A 17,214-nucleotide genomic window follows, 5' to 3' on the forward strand; every position below is an offset into this window, starting at 1 on the left:
CCAGAACGAACGCGAGGACCCCCATGTTTACTAAGACCCTCAGTAAGAGGAGCAGTCACCACCTCGGGCCCTGGAAGGTGGCAAATCTCCAAGGAGGCACCTGGAGTGGGTCAGACCAATGTCCAACACCTGACCCTTGCTTCACTCGGTAAGCACGCGTGTCGCTTGTTTCTCTACCAACAAGCACACATGCGTGTGTTCCTTTTTATTTTATTTCCAAACAGCACGGGTCATAAGTGGCCATTAATCTATAGCTTAACGGCACGCCTAACCAGACTAATTGCCCAGGGTCACAAGAGGTTATGATGAAGAGGTCTGTCGAGCAAGTCTCAGGGCCTTGAGCTGCACAAAGTCTGAGGAGCGAGAGTCCTCCGGGTCCAAGAAACCTTCAAAACCCTAAAAGGGGTATGTGTGGTGTTCCTTATCTTCAGACAAAAGGTCACGGACATGCAGACACAGGTGCACTGATGTGGATGGGAACATTCCTAGCAGCACAAATGGTCAAAAGATGGAAACTCGGAGGCCCGTGAATGGCAGAAGAGGTAAGGAGACTAAGGTGCATTCCCACCGAGGCGCACTATACAGCAACGACGAGGGGGCCCACAACACCCCCAGCGGGGAAAGACCTCACCAACGCAATGATGGCTGTGCTGCTGGACGTCAGGCCAGGGCCTGGGAGGGGCCCTGGGGATGTCTGGGGCCGCTCCTGTCCGGTTCTCGCTCTGGGTGCTGGTGACAGGGGATGTGCACTTAGTGGAATTTCAAACTGTACCTGTCCTTTGGGTGCCCGTCCATACACGTGTTTAGTTCAACTTAAAAGAAAAACTATTTTATTTACATAAATATTTGAAAATTCCTTTGCAGTTCTGGGGGCGCCTGGGTGGGGCAGCTGGTTGAGCGCCTGACTCTTGGTTTCAGCTCAGGTCATGATCTCAGGGTTGTAGGATCGAGACCCACGTCAGGCTCCGTGCTCAGCGCAGTCTGCTCGTAACTCTCTCTCCCTCTCCCTCTGCCCCTCCCCTCCCTGCTCGCTCTAAAATAAATTAATAAATCTTTAGAAAATAAATAAAAATAAAATTCCCTCGCACTTTTGAGGTTGTTTTGGCAGATGTGCTAAGAGGAGGCAGTGCAAACCTCATCCCTGGCCCTCTGAAGCCAATGGACACGGAGCTTGTGCCTGCCTGGCACCCACTCTTTCTTCCGGAACCCACACCCGTATGAGAGGCAGCTCCCCCCAACAGCCGAGCTCTGGAGCCGTGCCTAATACAGGAATCCACTCTGGAATTTTGAGGCACAGAAACCGTGAAATGCCCTTTACGGCTTAGGCCGCTGTAGCTCTTGTCACCTGCCCCAGCAACTGTAGCCCACAGCCAGGCAGGTCTCTGCACTGTTGCCCCACCCCACAGGCAGAAATTCCCAGAGACCTCAGGGAAGGGAGAAATAAACAGAGGGCAAGGCCAGGAGAATTAAACAGAGGGCAAGGCCCTGTCACAAGGCCGTGACAGGGAAGACACTTCCAGGCCCCAGCTCAAAACCCTTCACCTACAGTGCACCCCATTCTGCCCGAACTTGGGGAGTCATCCAACCTGACGGTCCGTCCCCCCAACCCTGCTGAAAACTATTCCTCTTTGGTCCCCATCTCCAGCTGGACACGTGGCTTCAGCCAAACAGGCCGCCAGAAGACAGGACCCAGTCACCTGAGCAGTGGCTTCTTATCCTACCAACTGTGTGACCTCGGTCCTGCCCCAGCCTTGAGCCTCAGATTCCTAAGTGCAGGATACACGCACACACCCATACATTCAAGTATTACAGACTGGGTACAATTCTAGCAGCTGCAGACAGAGCCCTGCCAACAGCATTTACAGTCTGGTGGAGGATACAGACAGTAAATAAGTAAGACAGAACACACAGCCAGTGATTTCAGGGAGTGACGGGCACCAAGAACACAATAAAGGGGGAAATGACAGAGAGCAGCTGGCAGGAGCGGGAGGGGGGCGGAGGGGGAAGGAGAAACAACGTTAGCATGGGAATTCAGAGCAGGCCGCCTGGAGGAGGTGGGCTCTGAATAGACTGAAAGGAGGGGAGGGAATGATCCACATGGATCCACATGGATATCTGGGGAAAGAACTCTCAAGGCAGGGGGAACAAAACTTGATATATTCTAGAAACAGGGAGAAGGCCATGGGGCTGCAAACTAGTTAGTGGGGCAAGTACAGGAAGAAATGATATTGGACAGGCCAGGCACAGGCCAGATCCTGCAGTGCACAGAGGTGGGCACAGGCCAGCATGACTAAGGCACTGCCTTTCAATTGCATTGCATTCAAACCAATTTTAATACACATGGCCCCCTGGGACCAGTGGTGACCACACTGGACAGTCTGGGGAACAGCTAGTATGGAGGGTGATGGCAATCTCACCGGGGGGGGGGGCAACGGGAGGGGCCTGGACCACCAGGGAGTGGGGTAATGGGAGGGAGGAAGGAGTGCCTTGTTTGCGGGCAGAGCCGGTGGGCTTGCCTATATGCTGGGTGAGGGCAAGGGGAGGGCACTGGGGGTGACAGCCGAGCGCCCAAATCGAGCAACAGAGGCGGACATCCTGGGGACAGACACACAGCTTCAAATCAGGAAGCCAGAGGCCACTGCCAGCACCACAGCTCACACCCCACCCCCCAACTGCACGTGGCCCAACCAGAGTTTATGGAACAACCCGACCGTTGCCCACTTCCTTTCCTCCCAACGGGGAACAGGCCCTTCCCACGAAGCCGCATCCTCAAGGTACATATCCTGGCACAGCAGGCAGAAGGGGGCCCTCCCCAAAGGTGTCCGCGTCCCAGGCTGCAGAGCCTATAACGTCAGGTCACAGGACAACGGGGAAGGAAGGCTGCAGGGGGAGTTACGGCCGTTCACCAGCTGGTTTTAAAACAGGGAGCGTGGCCTGGATTATCCTGGCCTGGGAGGGGCCAATGTAGTCTCCGGGGTCCTTAAACTAGAAGAGATGAGGCCATGGATATGGGATCAGAGAGAGGGGGTTTTGCTGGCAGTGAGGATGGGAGTGGGGCTGGGAGCCACGGAATTCCGGTGGCCTCAGAAAGGCAAGCACAGTCTCCCCTCGAGCCTCCAGACAGGAACGCAGCCCGCCGACACCTGGCCCCTAGGCCTGTGTCGGGCCTCCGAACTGTTGAAGGTAGTACAGTCACGTTGCTCTGAGCCACTAAGGCTGTGGGAATTCATGAGACGGCCACTGATCTGCATGGGACTTTTTTTTTCTTTTCAAATTCTTTCCGCTGCCCTCCTTCCCTCCGGCCTAATGGGATTATGAAGAGTAAAGAGGCCAGAGATGAGGCAGACAGCGAAGGGACCGATGGATGCGTCCTCACGCCCGCCCGCCGGGATGGCACGTACTGAATCTACAAGTGCTGACATTCTGGATTCCAGATTCCCGGCACGGGCAGAAGCCCTCATTGGGTGGGTAGACCGAGCCGTTGGCAAATAAGGTGCTGGGGGCCACGAAGCGGTAGGTGGGAATGCCTTCAAACGTCCCCGACTCCTTGTAGATGAGGTTCATGGACCTGCGGGGGGACAGACAGGGGAGGGGAAGATGACATCCGGAACGCGGCGGCTAGACCAGTCCCGCTGAAGGCAACCCCAGCTGAGCCACTTCTCCCCACGGGTACTGCCAGCCCCCAGGGCCCAGCAGCCACCGTCTCTCCCCCGGAGAATGGCAATAGCCAGCTAATTGCTCTCCCTCCCTCCCCGCCCACGTCCATCTGTTCTCTGTAAGCAGACGGCGCTTTAAAACAAGAACAGAGTATGTCATGTCCCCACTTAAAACTGAAGTTGCTTCCAGTCTCATCTATAACGAGATCAGTCATCCTCTCCATGGCCCAACAGCTTCTATGAGGTCCAGCCCTGCCTGCCCTTTATTGCACCCCAAGGGCCTCCTGGCGATTGCTCAGATGTGCTCCCTCCGGCCCCCGGGGCCTTTGTATCTGCTGCCCCGTCTGCCTGTCCCTCGATGTTCACACATCACACTGCAGTCCTCCACAGCGGTGATGACTCAGCTGTCACCTCCTCAGGCCTCAGCAGTGAGCCCCACCTCCCCATTTCACCCTGCTGTGTTTCTCAAAGGCACTTCTAAACTTGAACTTGGACTTTGGATTACAACCCTGTCGCCCCTGCTGTCGCACACGGCTCCAGAGCCCTTGGACGGGGCGCGTGTGGGTGGGACGTGCTGTCAGAGCAAAATACATTCCAGATTTCTACAGCTGGATTAAAAAAAAATGTGAAACATCTCAGTAACATGGGACATTGTTTACACACCGAAATGGTAATATTTTGGATACAGTGGGTCAAATAAAACCTATCATTAAAACTAACGTCACCTACTTCTTGTTACCTTTTTTAACGCGGCCACTCAAAAATTTAAGATTGCAAACGGGACGGGCACTGTGTTGGGAGAGGACAGCACCGGCCCAGACAATAGTGTTACGCGGCTGGTGACGGTAACGTGGTTGCACAAGAAAACATCCTTGTTTTCAGAAAACACCCACTGAAGTGCGGACACAGCCAACGTACTCTCAAACGGTCCGCGGACAGGGCGCGTGGGGCCAGAAAGAAATAACTCCCAAAACTGAGTGAAACGGCATTCTCTTGCTACTCTTCTCTGGGTCGAAATGTCTAATTTTAAAAAGTGAATGCACGCACAGCCCGGGCACTTTGGGCTCCCTGACACTGCCCTGTGGGTGTGTCTGCATGAGTCCCCCGTCCCCAGCCCCGCGCCCCGCCCCCCATCAGGACAGAAGCTCCGAACAGGGACTGGGCCCATCCCCTCCCTGCCGCGTCCACAGCGCCTGACCCAGCTGGGCACCACCGAGGTCTGTTGAGAAGGCAGAGGAGCTGGAGTTCACATCAGGGAATCCCCAAGCAAAGGATTTTTCTGGAATGGAGCAGAGTGTGGCCAGAGTCCAGAGGCAGGGTCTAGGGTCCGTGGTCTATTCTCACCCACACTGGGGCCCCTGGAATCCATCAGCGCCAAGCAAGCCTGCGAGGCCACACTCTGGAGCCTGCAGGGGTCGCAGGAGAGGCATCAAGAGGCCTCAACATCCAAGTGGACAGGAGGGCAGCCAGAGAGATGCCCCAGGGAGCCCCTGCTTGCCTGATTCCCAGCCCTCTGCGGCCCGATGGTTTCCTGCCCGCCACCGCCACCACCGCCAGCACGCCAAGGACTGCGCTACCAGCAGCCTCTCTGGGCCAAGCCCAAGCAGCACGAAGAGTTTGGCTCTTCGTGGTGTAACCGAGGAGACTTCAGGACAGCACCGAGGGCCAACAAATACACAAAGAGCCAAACTGCTTCCCAAGTGCACGCCAAAAGCCACTTGATTAGGCTGTGAGCGTCCACAAAGCCAATCTCTGCTGCCCGGGAGGCCCGGAAGGCCCCAGAACAGCCCAGCCATTACCGGCAGGCCTCAGGACTGTAGAATTCCAGCGAGGTCTCCGGAGTCATGAACGGCGCCCACATCTGTCCCGAGGTTCCATTGATCATGTTGCACTGATCGGAATGCCAGAAGCTGACCTGCAGGGAAGCAGTCAGACACGGCTGTTTAGTTCAGCAACGCACTCTCAGGCGCTGCACACTCGACTGGGGGTGGCGACTGCATGGGCCGGGGCCCCAGGCTGAATGTCACCGCTCAGTTCCAGAAAACGGCCTGGCAGGGTGAGGGGCGAGCGGGCAGGGCACATGGACAGCCAGAGAGAGTCGACTGCAGCTCCCCACTCGCTGATGTGCATCCCCGATCGTGCGGGTTTGCTGGCACTCAGGGACTTCGTCTGCAAAATCACCCCCACGCCAAGGGGCACCGCGAGCAGGGGAGGTGGGAGGTGGGACACTGGCATCCTCACCTCTCGGAAAAGAAGTCACCAGACACCTCCTAAAAACAGTTAAAGGGAGGAGGCGGCACGGGAAGTAAAATATTTAAAATCATAAAAAACACGGACTTCTCCCTTTCTGCTGCCCCCCTCCCCCGCCCCGTGCCAACAGAGCAAGTTTTGTCACGTGTGCACGTGTGTTCGTTCAGTGAAAGAACAAGCCAGTGAACTTGCAGAGTCTCCACTGGGAATGGTTACTGCCGGCTGCAAATGGGGATCTGGCCACTCTGAGCACGGAGGGGGGTGTCACTGGGCCGAGAGCCCAGGTCTTGGGGGCGGTCACCGTGGGGAGCGCTGGGGACGTGCGGGCAGCGCCATGCACAGCTCACTCTGAGTGCACGCAACACGCACGCACTGTGATCTCACCGTGTTCAAAGCAGCAGCAAACCCATGTTCCTATGCACACACACAGGCATGGAATGGGCAGAAGGGGACAGGAAGGCCATACCCAATACTGCCCCACCGTGGGTGCCCTCTGCGCTCCAGGGAGCAGGGGCGCTGGCAGGGGGAGACGGTGCAAAGGGCACTTAAGATCTGTCTCTATTGTTTTGATTTTTTTAATGTGAATGTCTTCCTGTGTTTCTAGGGTGATGTTTTTTTAAGCTCAATAATATCTTTTATACAATAGGTGGTTATATCACCAGTGTAGTATTTTTGAAGTGTTTTTTTTTTTTGTAAATTAAGAACAAAAGGAAAGAAATCACTCACTTCCTGGTACACAGGAGGTGCTGAATAAGTAGAGTTTCCATCCCCGACCCATCCCTCGGGAGCCAAGAGCTAACTCTTGAGCCTTAATTACAGGTCAAACCCCCAACTCCGAGAGCTTCTCCATCCCAGATGTGACCACCCCCGAGTTGCAAGAGAGACAAAGTGTGCAGCCTGGGGGGCGCCCCCTGCCGCTCCCGCCCAGCCCCAAAGCAGAAGGGCCATCGCCCTTGCCCTCACCTTGCTGAGTCCATTCCACTTGTCCACGAGGTGTATCCTGCTGAAGTCTTTGACCCCCGTGAACACGGTGAAGAGCCCAGAATCAGAGTTGTTCAGCTGTGGACGACAGAGAACAGCATCTTTAAGCCTCAGGACAGGGGCAAAGGCCCCGGGGCCTGGCCCTCAAGCCCACCCGTTTACTTAGAGGCCATTCCCTGCTTTGCCCAGAGGACAGGGGCCCCGATACCTTGTTCACCACTGCATCTCCAATGCCTGGGGACCAAGAGGAGGAGGGCTTTCTAGAAAGGGGCACCCCTTGATGACAACGTCCCTCCTAGAAGGCGTCCACCTTCCCTTCCTGACTCAAGGAGAGTCTGCTTCTCCTCCCAGGTGAATAGCAGACTGACCCCCTCCCCCCAGCTTAAAATGAAGTATGGCCATGGGAGCACTCCGATCAGCGAGAACGAAGCAGATGGGGCGTGCCTCTTCTGGGGGGAGCTTTAGGAGCTAGTGCATGCACAAGTCACCGTGCTTTCTGCCACTGCGCAGGGCTCGCGGAAGTGTGTATCAAGCTGCTGCCTCCCTCGGCCCGGGTCCCTGAGTGACCAAAAAGAGCAGAGGGCCCCCTGGTCATCCGCGCTGACATGGCATACAAACAAGGAATCAACTTGCTGTTTCAAGCCACTGACATTCTGGGGCTGCTTGTTACACAGCATGACCTGGCCTACCCTAATGGATACAGGACCCGATGCTCATTGAGCATTTTCTGGATCGGAAGCCCCAGGCTTTGGCACTCGGAGGTTCTCTCCTAGAAAGAGATGCCTAATTCACAGCAAAGTCACACAAAGCATAGAAACTGCAGGGCGAGACCTAGAAGCACCATGATCCCCCCGAGGAGGCCGTGTAATGGAAAACACGTTTAGAACTCTATAGGGTTGTTTCCTGACCAAATGGCTAAATTGATTACTGACTAGTTAGGCAAACAGGCTCCAGAGCAGGGACCAGTCCAAAGCCCTGCTCTGGCCTCCTAATATCTGTGTCATGTCACCTGTCCATTCTGAGCTTCATGGGCCAGGACCTCAACCATTATGAGGAGAGAGTAACAGGAGCCCAGAGACACTGGGAGTACGGAAAGAGCAAATGTGTCAACGCTGTTAAGTGGTGCCTGAAAAATAGTAGGAACTCCAAACACTAGTCTTTATTATTATTATTATTATTATTATTATTATTATATATTTTATATGTGTAGAATATATAATAATAATAATAATAATAATAATAATAAAGTCTCCCCCAAAAGGATACTAGAATAATAGAATTATAGACAAAGTATACCAGAGACTGCCAGTTAGTATCCAAAGTATCCTCCCCTTCCTCCTTCATAACAAAACCCAAACCTTACTCAGGGCATTAGCACAGCAGCTAAAAGGCTATGTTTCCCAGCTTCCCTTGAAGCTAGGTGTGGCCACTTGACAAAGTTCTGGCCAAAGGAAAGTAAGTAGAAATTTGTTTTCTCCCTCCCAAGGAGGGAGACAGCTGGGACATGTTGTTTTGTCCTCAACTCCCCTGTCTGCCTCTCCATCCCCAACCACTTCTTCCTTCCTCTTGTGCTTCCTGGAATGTGGATGTGGTAGCTGGTGCTCTAGCAGCCATCTTGGGCCATGTGGTAATCTGGAGTATGAAAACCACACAGTAAGGATGGCACAGCAGGGCAATAGTAGAATTCTAGATCCCTGAAGAATATGAAGACACCACATCAACATTGAACAGTCACTGCTGAAATGTTATTTCAGGGTTTCCATTATACAGTCAAACATATATTATGGGTATGCTACTCACTTTGTAATAATTTTCATTTGTTTACAAGTTGACAAGATGCTTTCAAAAGAATCATGTTGCTCCAAACTTGCCAGCTTACCCATACACTCAGAACCTGTCATCCTGGTTAAAAATGTATTGAGTGTCTATCATGTGCCAATGACAGAAACATAATTTCTCTCTCCCACTCCCCCCAAGACAGATCAGCAGAGCCCAAAGGGAGGCCAAGTCTGGAACAATCCAGAGGGCTCATCAAAACCTGTGGCAGAGGTTGGGGGCGCCTGGGTGGCACAGCGGTTAAGCGTCTGCCTTCGGCTCAGGGCGTGATCCCGGCGTTATGGGATCGAGCCCCACATCAGGCTCTTCCACTGTGAGCCTGCGTCTTCCTCTCCCACTCCCCCTGCTTGTGTTCCCTCTCTCGCTGGCTGTCTCTATCTCTGTCGAATAAATAAATAAAATATTTAAAAAAACAAAAAAAAAAAACCAAAAACCTGTGGCAGAGGGAGCTGTGGTCAGGGGTCAGGCTGCATCAGATCGCGGTTCAGGAGACCAATCACTACCAGGTGACCAGGGGTCAAGATCAAGAAAAAAGCAGGCAGGGGCACCTGGGTGGCTCAGTTGGTGAAGCATCTGCCTTTGGCTCAGGTCATAATCCCAAGGTCCTGGGATCGAGCCCCACGTTGTGCTCCCTGCTCAGCGGGGAGTTTGCCTCTCCCCTCCCCATGCTTGTGCTATCTCCCTCTCTCATTCTATCTCTCTCAAATAAATAAATAAAATCTTTAAAGAAAGACAAAAGCAGGCAGCTCAGAGCAACGTCATAGTCAAATCTGTGACTTGCCTCCGCGGCAGCCTCTCCCCCTTCTCCTGGAAGCAGACCCCAACTGTCCACACTCAGCCCAATCACGTCCTCTGAGCCTTGATCAAGCTGCGCCTACCTCTCTGTCTAGAGTTTTCGGGTATATGAGCCAACAGATTCTCTATTTCTCCTAAGCCAGTTTGAGTTGGGTTTTCTGCCATTCACAACCCACTGCCCCCAGGTCGCCGGCCAGGCTGCTAACCCACTTCCAGTCTGTGTCACTGGAAAACAAGACACCAGCCCCGGACTTGTAGCTGGGCCACACTTACCTCTGCAAATAGCCCGAACTTGCCCTTGAAGGGAAACATGTTTGGAAGGTACTTGTTGATGAGGTGAATGAGGGGGTCCTCGTAACCCCACATGATCTCGCCTACAGTGCGGTTCATGAAGGCACGCTCCCCGAGCGTGCTGAATGCCAAGGTCATGATCAGCTTCAGGCTCATGGGCTTATTCTCCATCAACATCGCAGCGGCCTGCAGAGCGAGGGGACACCACATGTTACAGGCTGGACACAACGGGTCCGTGCATCCCGGACTTCGAGCCAGGCCCGAGGCAGAGTTCATCAGGGGACATGAACTTCGGGCCCAGGAAGGTCCCTGCTGCGGACACATAGGGAGTCTGGGGCATCCAGAACCATTCCCTAATCCTTCAGTAACAGGATCACCTGTGTTAGTGGATTCAGGTGACGTTAACGCCATCCCCAGTCCCAGAGGCGGGCACATCGCAGGGGCCTGGCCAATCAGAAACGTTCTTCCTTCCAGCTACAGTGATTGGTTCAGGAATGTGTAATGTGGCCCAATCAGAGCCACAAGAAACGGCAAACATTCCCCTGGGTCTGTCAGGTAGAAAGGAGGGCTTCCCACTGCCGTCCTTGAAGGCTGTAGCTTCCCTGAGAGGCAGGTCCGCCAGAGCAGGGCACCAACACAGATCTGGGCAACCTGATTTGCGCCTAGATCAAGCCACACCTGAAACTCGTTTCAACCTCTGCCCTTTCAGTAGCGTGAGCGCATAAGTTCCCTTTTTGCTTATGCCAGTTTGGAGCACATTTTACTGTCACCTTGTATCCAAAAAAATTTTAATGGAGACTCGACTCCACTTCCTTCTATCTCCCTCCCAAACACCAAGAGTCCCAAAGATCTGTTCTACCCAATATCTGTGTGCTGAGAACACAGGTGAATTTGTTTTCTAATTTCTGCTTCCCTCTGGAGATACTGTCTTGGCACTTGGTTTATTTTTTAAAGGCATATCCTCCAAAAGTGGAAAAGTGAACACAGCCAGCATTTCCTAAAACCTGGGCCAAAGAGGTCTGGTTCCTTGGGAACTCACCAGGATCTCACCATTATAATCATTTTCGAAAGGTAATAAACACACAATTTTTTAAAAAATCACAAAAGGATATAGAATAAACGTCCCTCTCCAAGCCCTGACCGTCCCCTTCCCATTCTTCTCCCTCAAGGCTACCCAAAGTTATGGGTTCTTGGGTATTCCTCCAGACACATCCATACCAGAGACCAGCAAACTATGGCCCACGGGCCAAAGGCAGTCCACCACCCGTTTTTGTACAGTCTGAGACCTAATAATGTTTATATTTTCAAATATTTGGGGAAAAAATAATATTCGAAAAAACATGAAAATTATGTGAACCTCACATTCAGTGCCCATGAAATAAAGTTTTACTGGAACGTTGCCATGCCTACTCCTTTATGTTGCCTTTGCATCAGCTGTTCCAACAGAGATCACGTGGCCCTCGAAGTCTGAAATACTTACTATCTGGCCCTCCACAGAAGTTCACCCACCCCACTCGACACATATTAAAAAAAAAAAGCACATGTGTGTAAGTGGGTGTGTGTACGGGTGTTTCCCCTTTATAAATAGTAAGGTGTGGCACTGTACGTGCATTCTGCACCTTCCCTTTCCCTCATTTAGATAGATCTCAGGGACTGCTCCGTGCCATGCCTGCGGCAATAAATCACCAGATGAAATGTGATGTAACGATATTTAGGTTGCTTCTGGAAGTTTGCTCGGACAATGTTGCCGCAACGTATATCCTTGTGCAAGCATCTTTTATTTGTGTGATTCTATCAAGAGGACACACTCCTACAAATGAAATTTCTGCAGTCAAAGGCGGGTGCCATTTCTATTTAAAGTCACCTCCTTCCAGCAGCTCATACCAGTTCTGTTACTCACGGTAGATGTGAGAGTGTCCATTTCCACAAATGCTCCTAACCCCTGGGGCATTATCACGCAGTTTTTGCCAACCTGGTCGGTGGGGGCGAGAGCCTTCACTGTCAAAACTTAAGGATTCCACTCGGGGGGCAGAGGGGCAGGGGGGTGCAGCCCAAAGGCTTTGGGACATATTTATTCTTCCGTCCTGTCCACCCAATGGACTCAACAGGTGAGTTCGCCTCGGATCCAGAGCCCAGCCCAGCGCCAGGCCCAGGCTCACTGACAAGTAAACAAGGTAACATGTGTAAGGCCCATAAGCCCTGAAGTTAACACAACAAGCCTGAGGCCACTGTCTCTAGAAAAGCCTGCCACCGGCAAGGTTGGCCCTTGGCTGGCGTCTGGGATCCTGGGTTTTAAGGGAGCTCCCACCACTCTCTGACTGATAAGGGGGTCTCGCAGTTTCTGGACTCTGTGTACGAACAGTAGGCTTTATGCTGACCACCTGCCTTCCTTCTGGGTAATCTGGATTTTGCTACGTGCCAGGCAGAAGGTGCCTCCGTGACCAGCCCCCAATAAAAACCCTGGGCACAGAGTTTCTCATGGTTTCCATGGTGACTAACCCTTCCCAGGTGCTGTCACAACTTGTTCCTGGGGGATTTGGGGGGGGGCCTGTGTGGCTCTCCTGGGAGAGGACGCTGGAGGCTGGAGACTGGCCTCCACCCCATGCGCTTTCTCCCTCTGCTGCTTTTGGTTCTGCGCCCTTCTCTGTAACAAATCAGAGCCAAGAGGGGGACAATACGCCGAGTCCTGTGAGCCCTCCTAGTGAGCCAGCAAGCCTGGAAGTCGTTTTAGGGACCCCAGCACACATGGCCAACAGTTGGTAAATCCAGCTACATCTATGACCCCCACCTACAGAGCACAGAGACCCTGCCTCCAAATGGGGCAGACGAGGATGTGGCCCGGGGGAGCCCCGTGTAGTCCCGCACCTGTACCTCCCTGTGGAGATTCTAGATTCGTAGACTAAGATGGAAAAGACAAGGACTTTGTCGGTACCTCCAACCCAGAGACAGGAGGATGCACCAGGGAAACTCACTGGGCTGTGAGTAGGGTCCCATAAGCTGCAGGCTGCCCCCTGTCCCCCACACCGTGGGACGGCCAGTGCAGGGGGCAGGCAAGACGAGAGACGGAAGCCCCCAGGGGCAAGGATGAGGGCCGGGACAAGGGGCGCAGCCAGGGGCGGCCTTACCAAGACCAGGATGTTGGGCATGACGATATAGTCGCTCTCCAAGCCATGGGACTTGTCGGGCTGGAACTGGAAGCTGCGATACTCGAGGAATGACACCGTGTCATTGTCATTGAAGGTGATGTTGCTCTTGTGCCTGAACTCCCTGCGGGTGGGAAGCCAGTGGTCAGCGGGCCCCAGCTGCACAGGGACAGGGTGGCCATCGGGAGCCGTGGGGCCCTCGGCCACCTCCCTCAGCCCACTGCAGGACACTGCGAGGCTCATCAGAGCCACCCCAAAGGGCACCCACATCCTGACACACCCCTCCCCTGGCCAGGCACCACTGTCCTTCACAGCCTCCCCCGCACATATGCCTGCTTCTCCAAGGGAGACAGTGCAGCACAGTGGTTCAGAATGTGCACTCTGGAGACAGAGGGCCCAGGTTCCCATCCTGTCTCCATCACTTACTACCAGGGCCTCTGTTCTCCCATCTGTAAAATGGGGGTGATAACAAGACCCACTTTGTAGGGCTGTGGTGAGCATCCCTCTTGTCTGCAATGCATTCTCCACAAAGTAGCCAGGGAATCTTTGAAAAGTAGAAATGAGATCATGTCCTTCTCTCCCCACAACCCTCCTTTGCATACAGGATAAAATCAAGCTCCTAACGTGGCCTCCGAGATCCTCACCACCTGACCCAGCCGATGCTCGGGCCTCATCTCTGCCACTCTCCCCCCACTCATACCATGCCAGCCACTCAGGTCTTCTCCTTCCCGGACCACCAGACTTTGCCTCCCTCAGGGCCTTTGCACTGGCTGCCACCTCTGCCTGGGGCCCTCCTCCCCCCACGTCTTCACACAGTGGCACCCCCTTCTCACCACCCAAGTTTAGGGGAGTGTCCCTTTGGCAGAGGTCCTCCCTGACCCTCCAGTTAGACCAACGCTGCCATGCCCCTTCCTCCAGCACCCTGCACGCTTCACCTGCCTTGCTCTCATACACTATGGCCACCTGATCTGACCATGAGTTTACTCTCTCCCATCGGATGTCAGCTCTGTGAGGCAGGGGCCTGGGTCTGCCTTTCACAGTGACTGGCACAGTGCCTGGTCCACAGGAGGTGCTCAACAAACACTTCCGGAATGAAGAGTTCCGGAACTTCGGCAAGCCAGGCTCAGCGCTGACACGGAAGCCTCCCACAGACGAGCCTGGCAGGGAGTTCTGTGACAGGGTCTGTCCCGGAGGGCAGAATGGGTAGGAGCCGGCAATCGAGCCTTATCCTAGAACGGTCCTCCTTCATCTCTCAGAAACCTGCTCCAGCCGATTCCACAAGCTGCGCTCTCCCAAAGACCACGGTCAAGCGGTGAGGCCGTGGCAGCAGTGGTACTAACACGTGAGCAACGAACGTATACGGGGCGCTCACTGCGCGCCAGGCTTCCGCTATCTCATCCAGTCCTCAGAACCACCCCACGGTGGAGACTGGCGTCTTTTTACAGATGGGGAAACTGAGGCATGGGGCAAGCACGCCCCTTGCCTGCAGTCAGAAAGGCACAGTTTAAACCCAGGAGGTCGCTCTGCAAAATGCACGGTCTCAAGCATGAGAATAGCGACTGGGGAAAGCAGACCGACCTTGAGCAAGCCCCTCTACTACTCGGGGCCTTGGTTTCCTCATCTGTAAAATGGGGTCCAACCCCGCTAAGACGGCCCACCTGGGAGACCGAGTCCAGCCCCCTCCGTCCTCACCTGTACACGTAGGGCCCACGCTCCTGCACCTGCGGCTTCTCCCCCAGGAGGATGGCGTCGGGATTGACAATGTCGAAGAAGTAGACGGATAGGTAGAAGGGGACGGGAATCTCCTTCCACATGTTGAAGGATAGGCTACTGGGGTCGATGCGCACATTCTGCAGAAGGCAAAACAAACACGCCCATGAGGAGGGTAGGCAGGGCTGCCGCCAGGCCCCACCCCCCCACACAGCTAGAACGGCTGCCCAGAGCCGGCCTGCGTGGCCAGGTCCCATGGGCACGTCCGGGAGGCGGCCCCCCGCCAGTGAGAAGGCTCTCCCCACACGCTGCTCCAGAGTGTCGGTTCACAGGAGACATATTCCTGCTGCTACTTTTGTAAATGTGTTTTAGTAACAGTAGCCAGGAGGTAGCTGCAGCTGGACTGCAGGAATATGGGCTCCATGTGGCCAAATGTATCATTCATTCATTCAACAAACGTTTACTGAACACCTACTATATGCCAGGCATTCTTCTAAGGGCTGAGGATAAAAGAGTGTACAAGACAGACCCCATTCCCCAACTCTGTGGGGTCTTTGATCTAGCAAGGGAAAGGCAGGTTTTTTTTTTTTAATTTTATTTATTTATTTATTTATTTATTTGACAGAGAGAGACAGCTCTGAGAGAGAGGGAACACAGGCAGGGGGAGTGGGAGAGGAAGAAGCAGGTTTCCAGTGGAGGAGTCTGATGTGGGGCTCGATCCCCGGACTCTGGGATCACGCCCTGAGCCGAAGGCAGACGCTCAATAACTGAGTCACCCAGGCGCCCCGAAAGGCAGGTATTAAATACGAAGGTACAACGTGTGCTGTGTGAGAGGCGGGGGTGGGGAAGGGGGTTGCAACTTTAAACAGAGTAGTCACACAGGCAAAACACAAGCCAAAACAGAACCACGACAAAACAATAAAAACGAAAGGCAGTGAGGGGAATACATGGATTTGGTGTGGGGGGGGTAATTCCAGCTAGAGGCAAGGCCAGTGCAAAGGCCCTGAGGCAGGGCAGTGCCGAGACAGAGCTGAAGAAAAGAGGTCTGCAGCCTATCTATCAGATGCACTGACCTCTAATCCCTGCCTGGCTCCTCAGCTCTGCACGTCCCTGCTCCAGCGTCCCAGGAAGTTCCCTCCAGTATCACCCAATCCACCCCCCCCAACCTGGCCCGGCCACATTATGGGCCCCCCAAGGCTCAGAGCCTGGGTGGGGCAGAGTGACCCCGCCCATCAGATAGATACCCGATACCACAAAGCGAGGTGTACAGGGTAGCTTGCATCACCTTCCATGCTTCTTTAAACATGGCCTTCCAGAACAAGGCCAGCCACTTCTACTGTCCCCAAATAGCCAAAACCAATGCGCAGAGGCTCCAGAGGAGGCAGAAGGCAGGAGCTGGCTGGTCCAGCCCCATGTCCTGACCAGCAGACTCCAGGAAGGAACAGATACGGAAGCAGCTAGGCCCCAGGGCCACATGGGTAAGACTGTCACCTTGTGAGCCTCCGTTTCCCCATCTGTACAATGGGGGCCAGGGACTCTGTAGCCTCAGCTGTTTCTCATTTCACCAACATAACATTTAAATGAAGAAAAGCTGAATTCATTGACAAGAATAAAAAACTGGAAAATGGCACATAGAGTCTGGATTTCACGGTATAATAATCATCATTTATTGACAAACACAACTTCCTATCCGCCGTGGAAGCTCGTTCTTCTACCCCGAGCATCTAATACACGCAGATAAAGGCAACTGATAACCATGATTTGAACAAAGCAACAAAGACTCTGTGGTATCTCCGTATTGTTTCAATACCAACAATTTATTTTTCGAAATCGAACACACCCGGGAGCCAATCGAACGCACACCTTGGGGCCACAGGGGACTCACGGGTCGCCCCTTGGCCACAGTTGCTGGCACACTTCACCAGCATCATCTCGTGGAGGAGGGTGACCTCCCCATGTTTCTTAGGGGGAAACAGAGGCCCCGCGCAGTGAGGTGGCTTTCCCCAGGCCCCACACAGCAGGTCCAACACCGGAGGTGACCCTTCAGGTCCCGTGGGTACAGGCTTGGTGAGTGGAATTCAACCTCAGGTGAGAGGCTGCTGGGTGGGATGGGGTCCACCCAGGACGGAACTCCTCAAGGCTTCAACAGGCCCACAGGGAGCAGCGACAGAGGGAGATGGTCCCATCATGCCCTCTCCGCCATCCCCTCCCCACAGAAAAGACACACATAGGGCTAGTAATTAGAGGTCCCCACCTGGCCTGGCTTCTGCCAGCAACTCCGCCAGGAGAAAATGCAACCTCCAACCTCACTTCCGTGTGTGTGTGTGTGTGTGTGTGTGTGTGTGTGTGTGATAAAAACACGTAACCTAAGATCTACCCTCTTAGTAAATATTTGAGCGCAGGATGCAATCTTGGTAAGTGGAGACACTGGGGTGCACGGCAGACCCCTAGGCTAACTCGTCTTGCATAACTAAAACAATAATAGCAATCATATGGAAAGTTTTGGAGGTGATGGGTATCCTCACACATAGATTGGGGTGACGGTTTTGAGG

At 53.8% G+C, this 17,214-nt stretch overlaps 1 protein-coding gene across 4 annotated transcripts in view; it reads right to left on the reverse strand.

Moving 5' to 3' along the window:
- SCARB1 (scavenger receptor class B member 1) overlaps positions 1–17,214 on the reverse strand; it is a 109,383-nt gene that overhangs the window by 17,318 nt on the left and 74,851 nt on the right. For all 4 annotated transcript variants that reach the window (XM_087857430.1, XM_045778996.2, XM_045778991.2 and 1 more), the window contains 6 exons: positions 14,645–14,802; positions 12,935–13,076; positions 9,792–9,995; positions 6,870–6,965; positions 5,456–5,571; positions 3,402–3,568 (listed from right to left, as the gene is read on the reverse strand). In XM_087857430.1, the coding sequence (XP_087713556.1) occupies positions 3,402–3,568; positions 5,456–5,571; positions 6,870–6,965; positions 9,792–9,995; positions 12,935–13,076; positions 14,645–14,766 (847 nt within the window). In that variant the 5' untranslated portion in view covers positions 14,767–14,802. The remainder of the gene's footprint in view (positions 1–3,401; positions 3,569–5,455; positions 5,572–6,869; positions 6,966–9,791; positions 9,996–12,934; positions 13,077–14,644; positions 14,803–17,214) is intronic.

The sequence above is a fragment of the Ursus americanus genome, chromosome 30, assembly GCF_024610735.1.
Source record: "Ursus americanus isolate L20-20 chromosome 30, mUrsAme1.1.p, whole genome shotgun sequence".
Taxonomy (NCBI): domain Eukaryota; kingdom Metazoa; phylum Chordata; class Mammalia; order Carnivora; family Ursidae; genus Ursus; species Ursus americanus.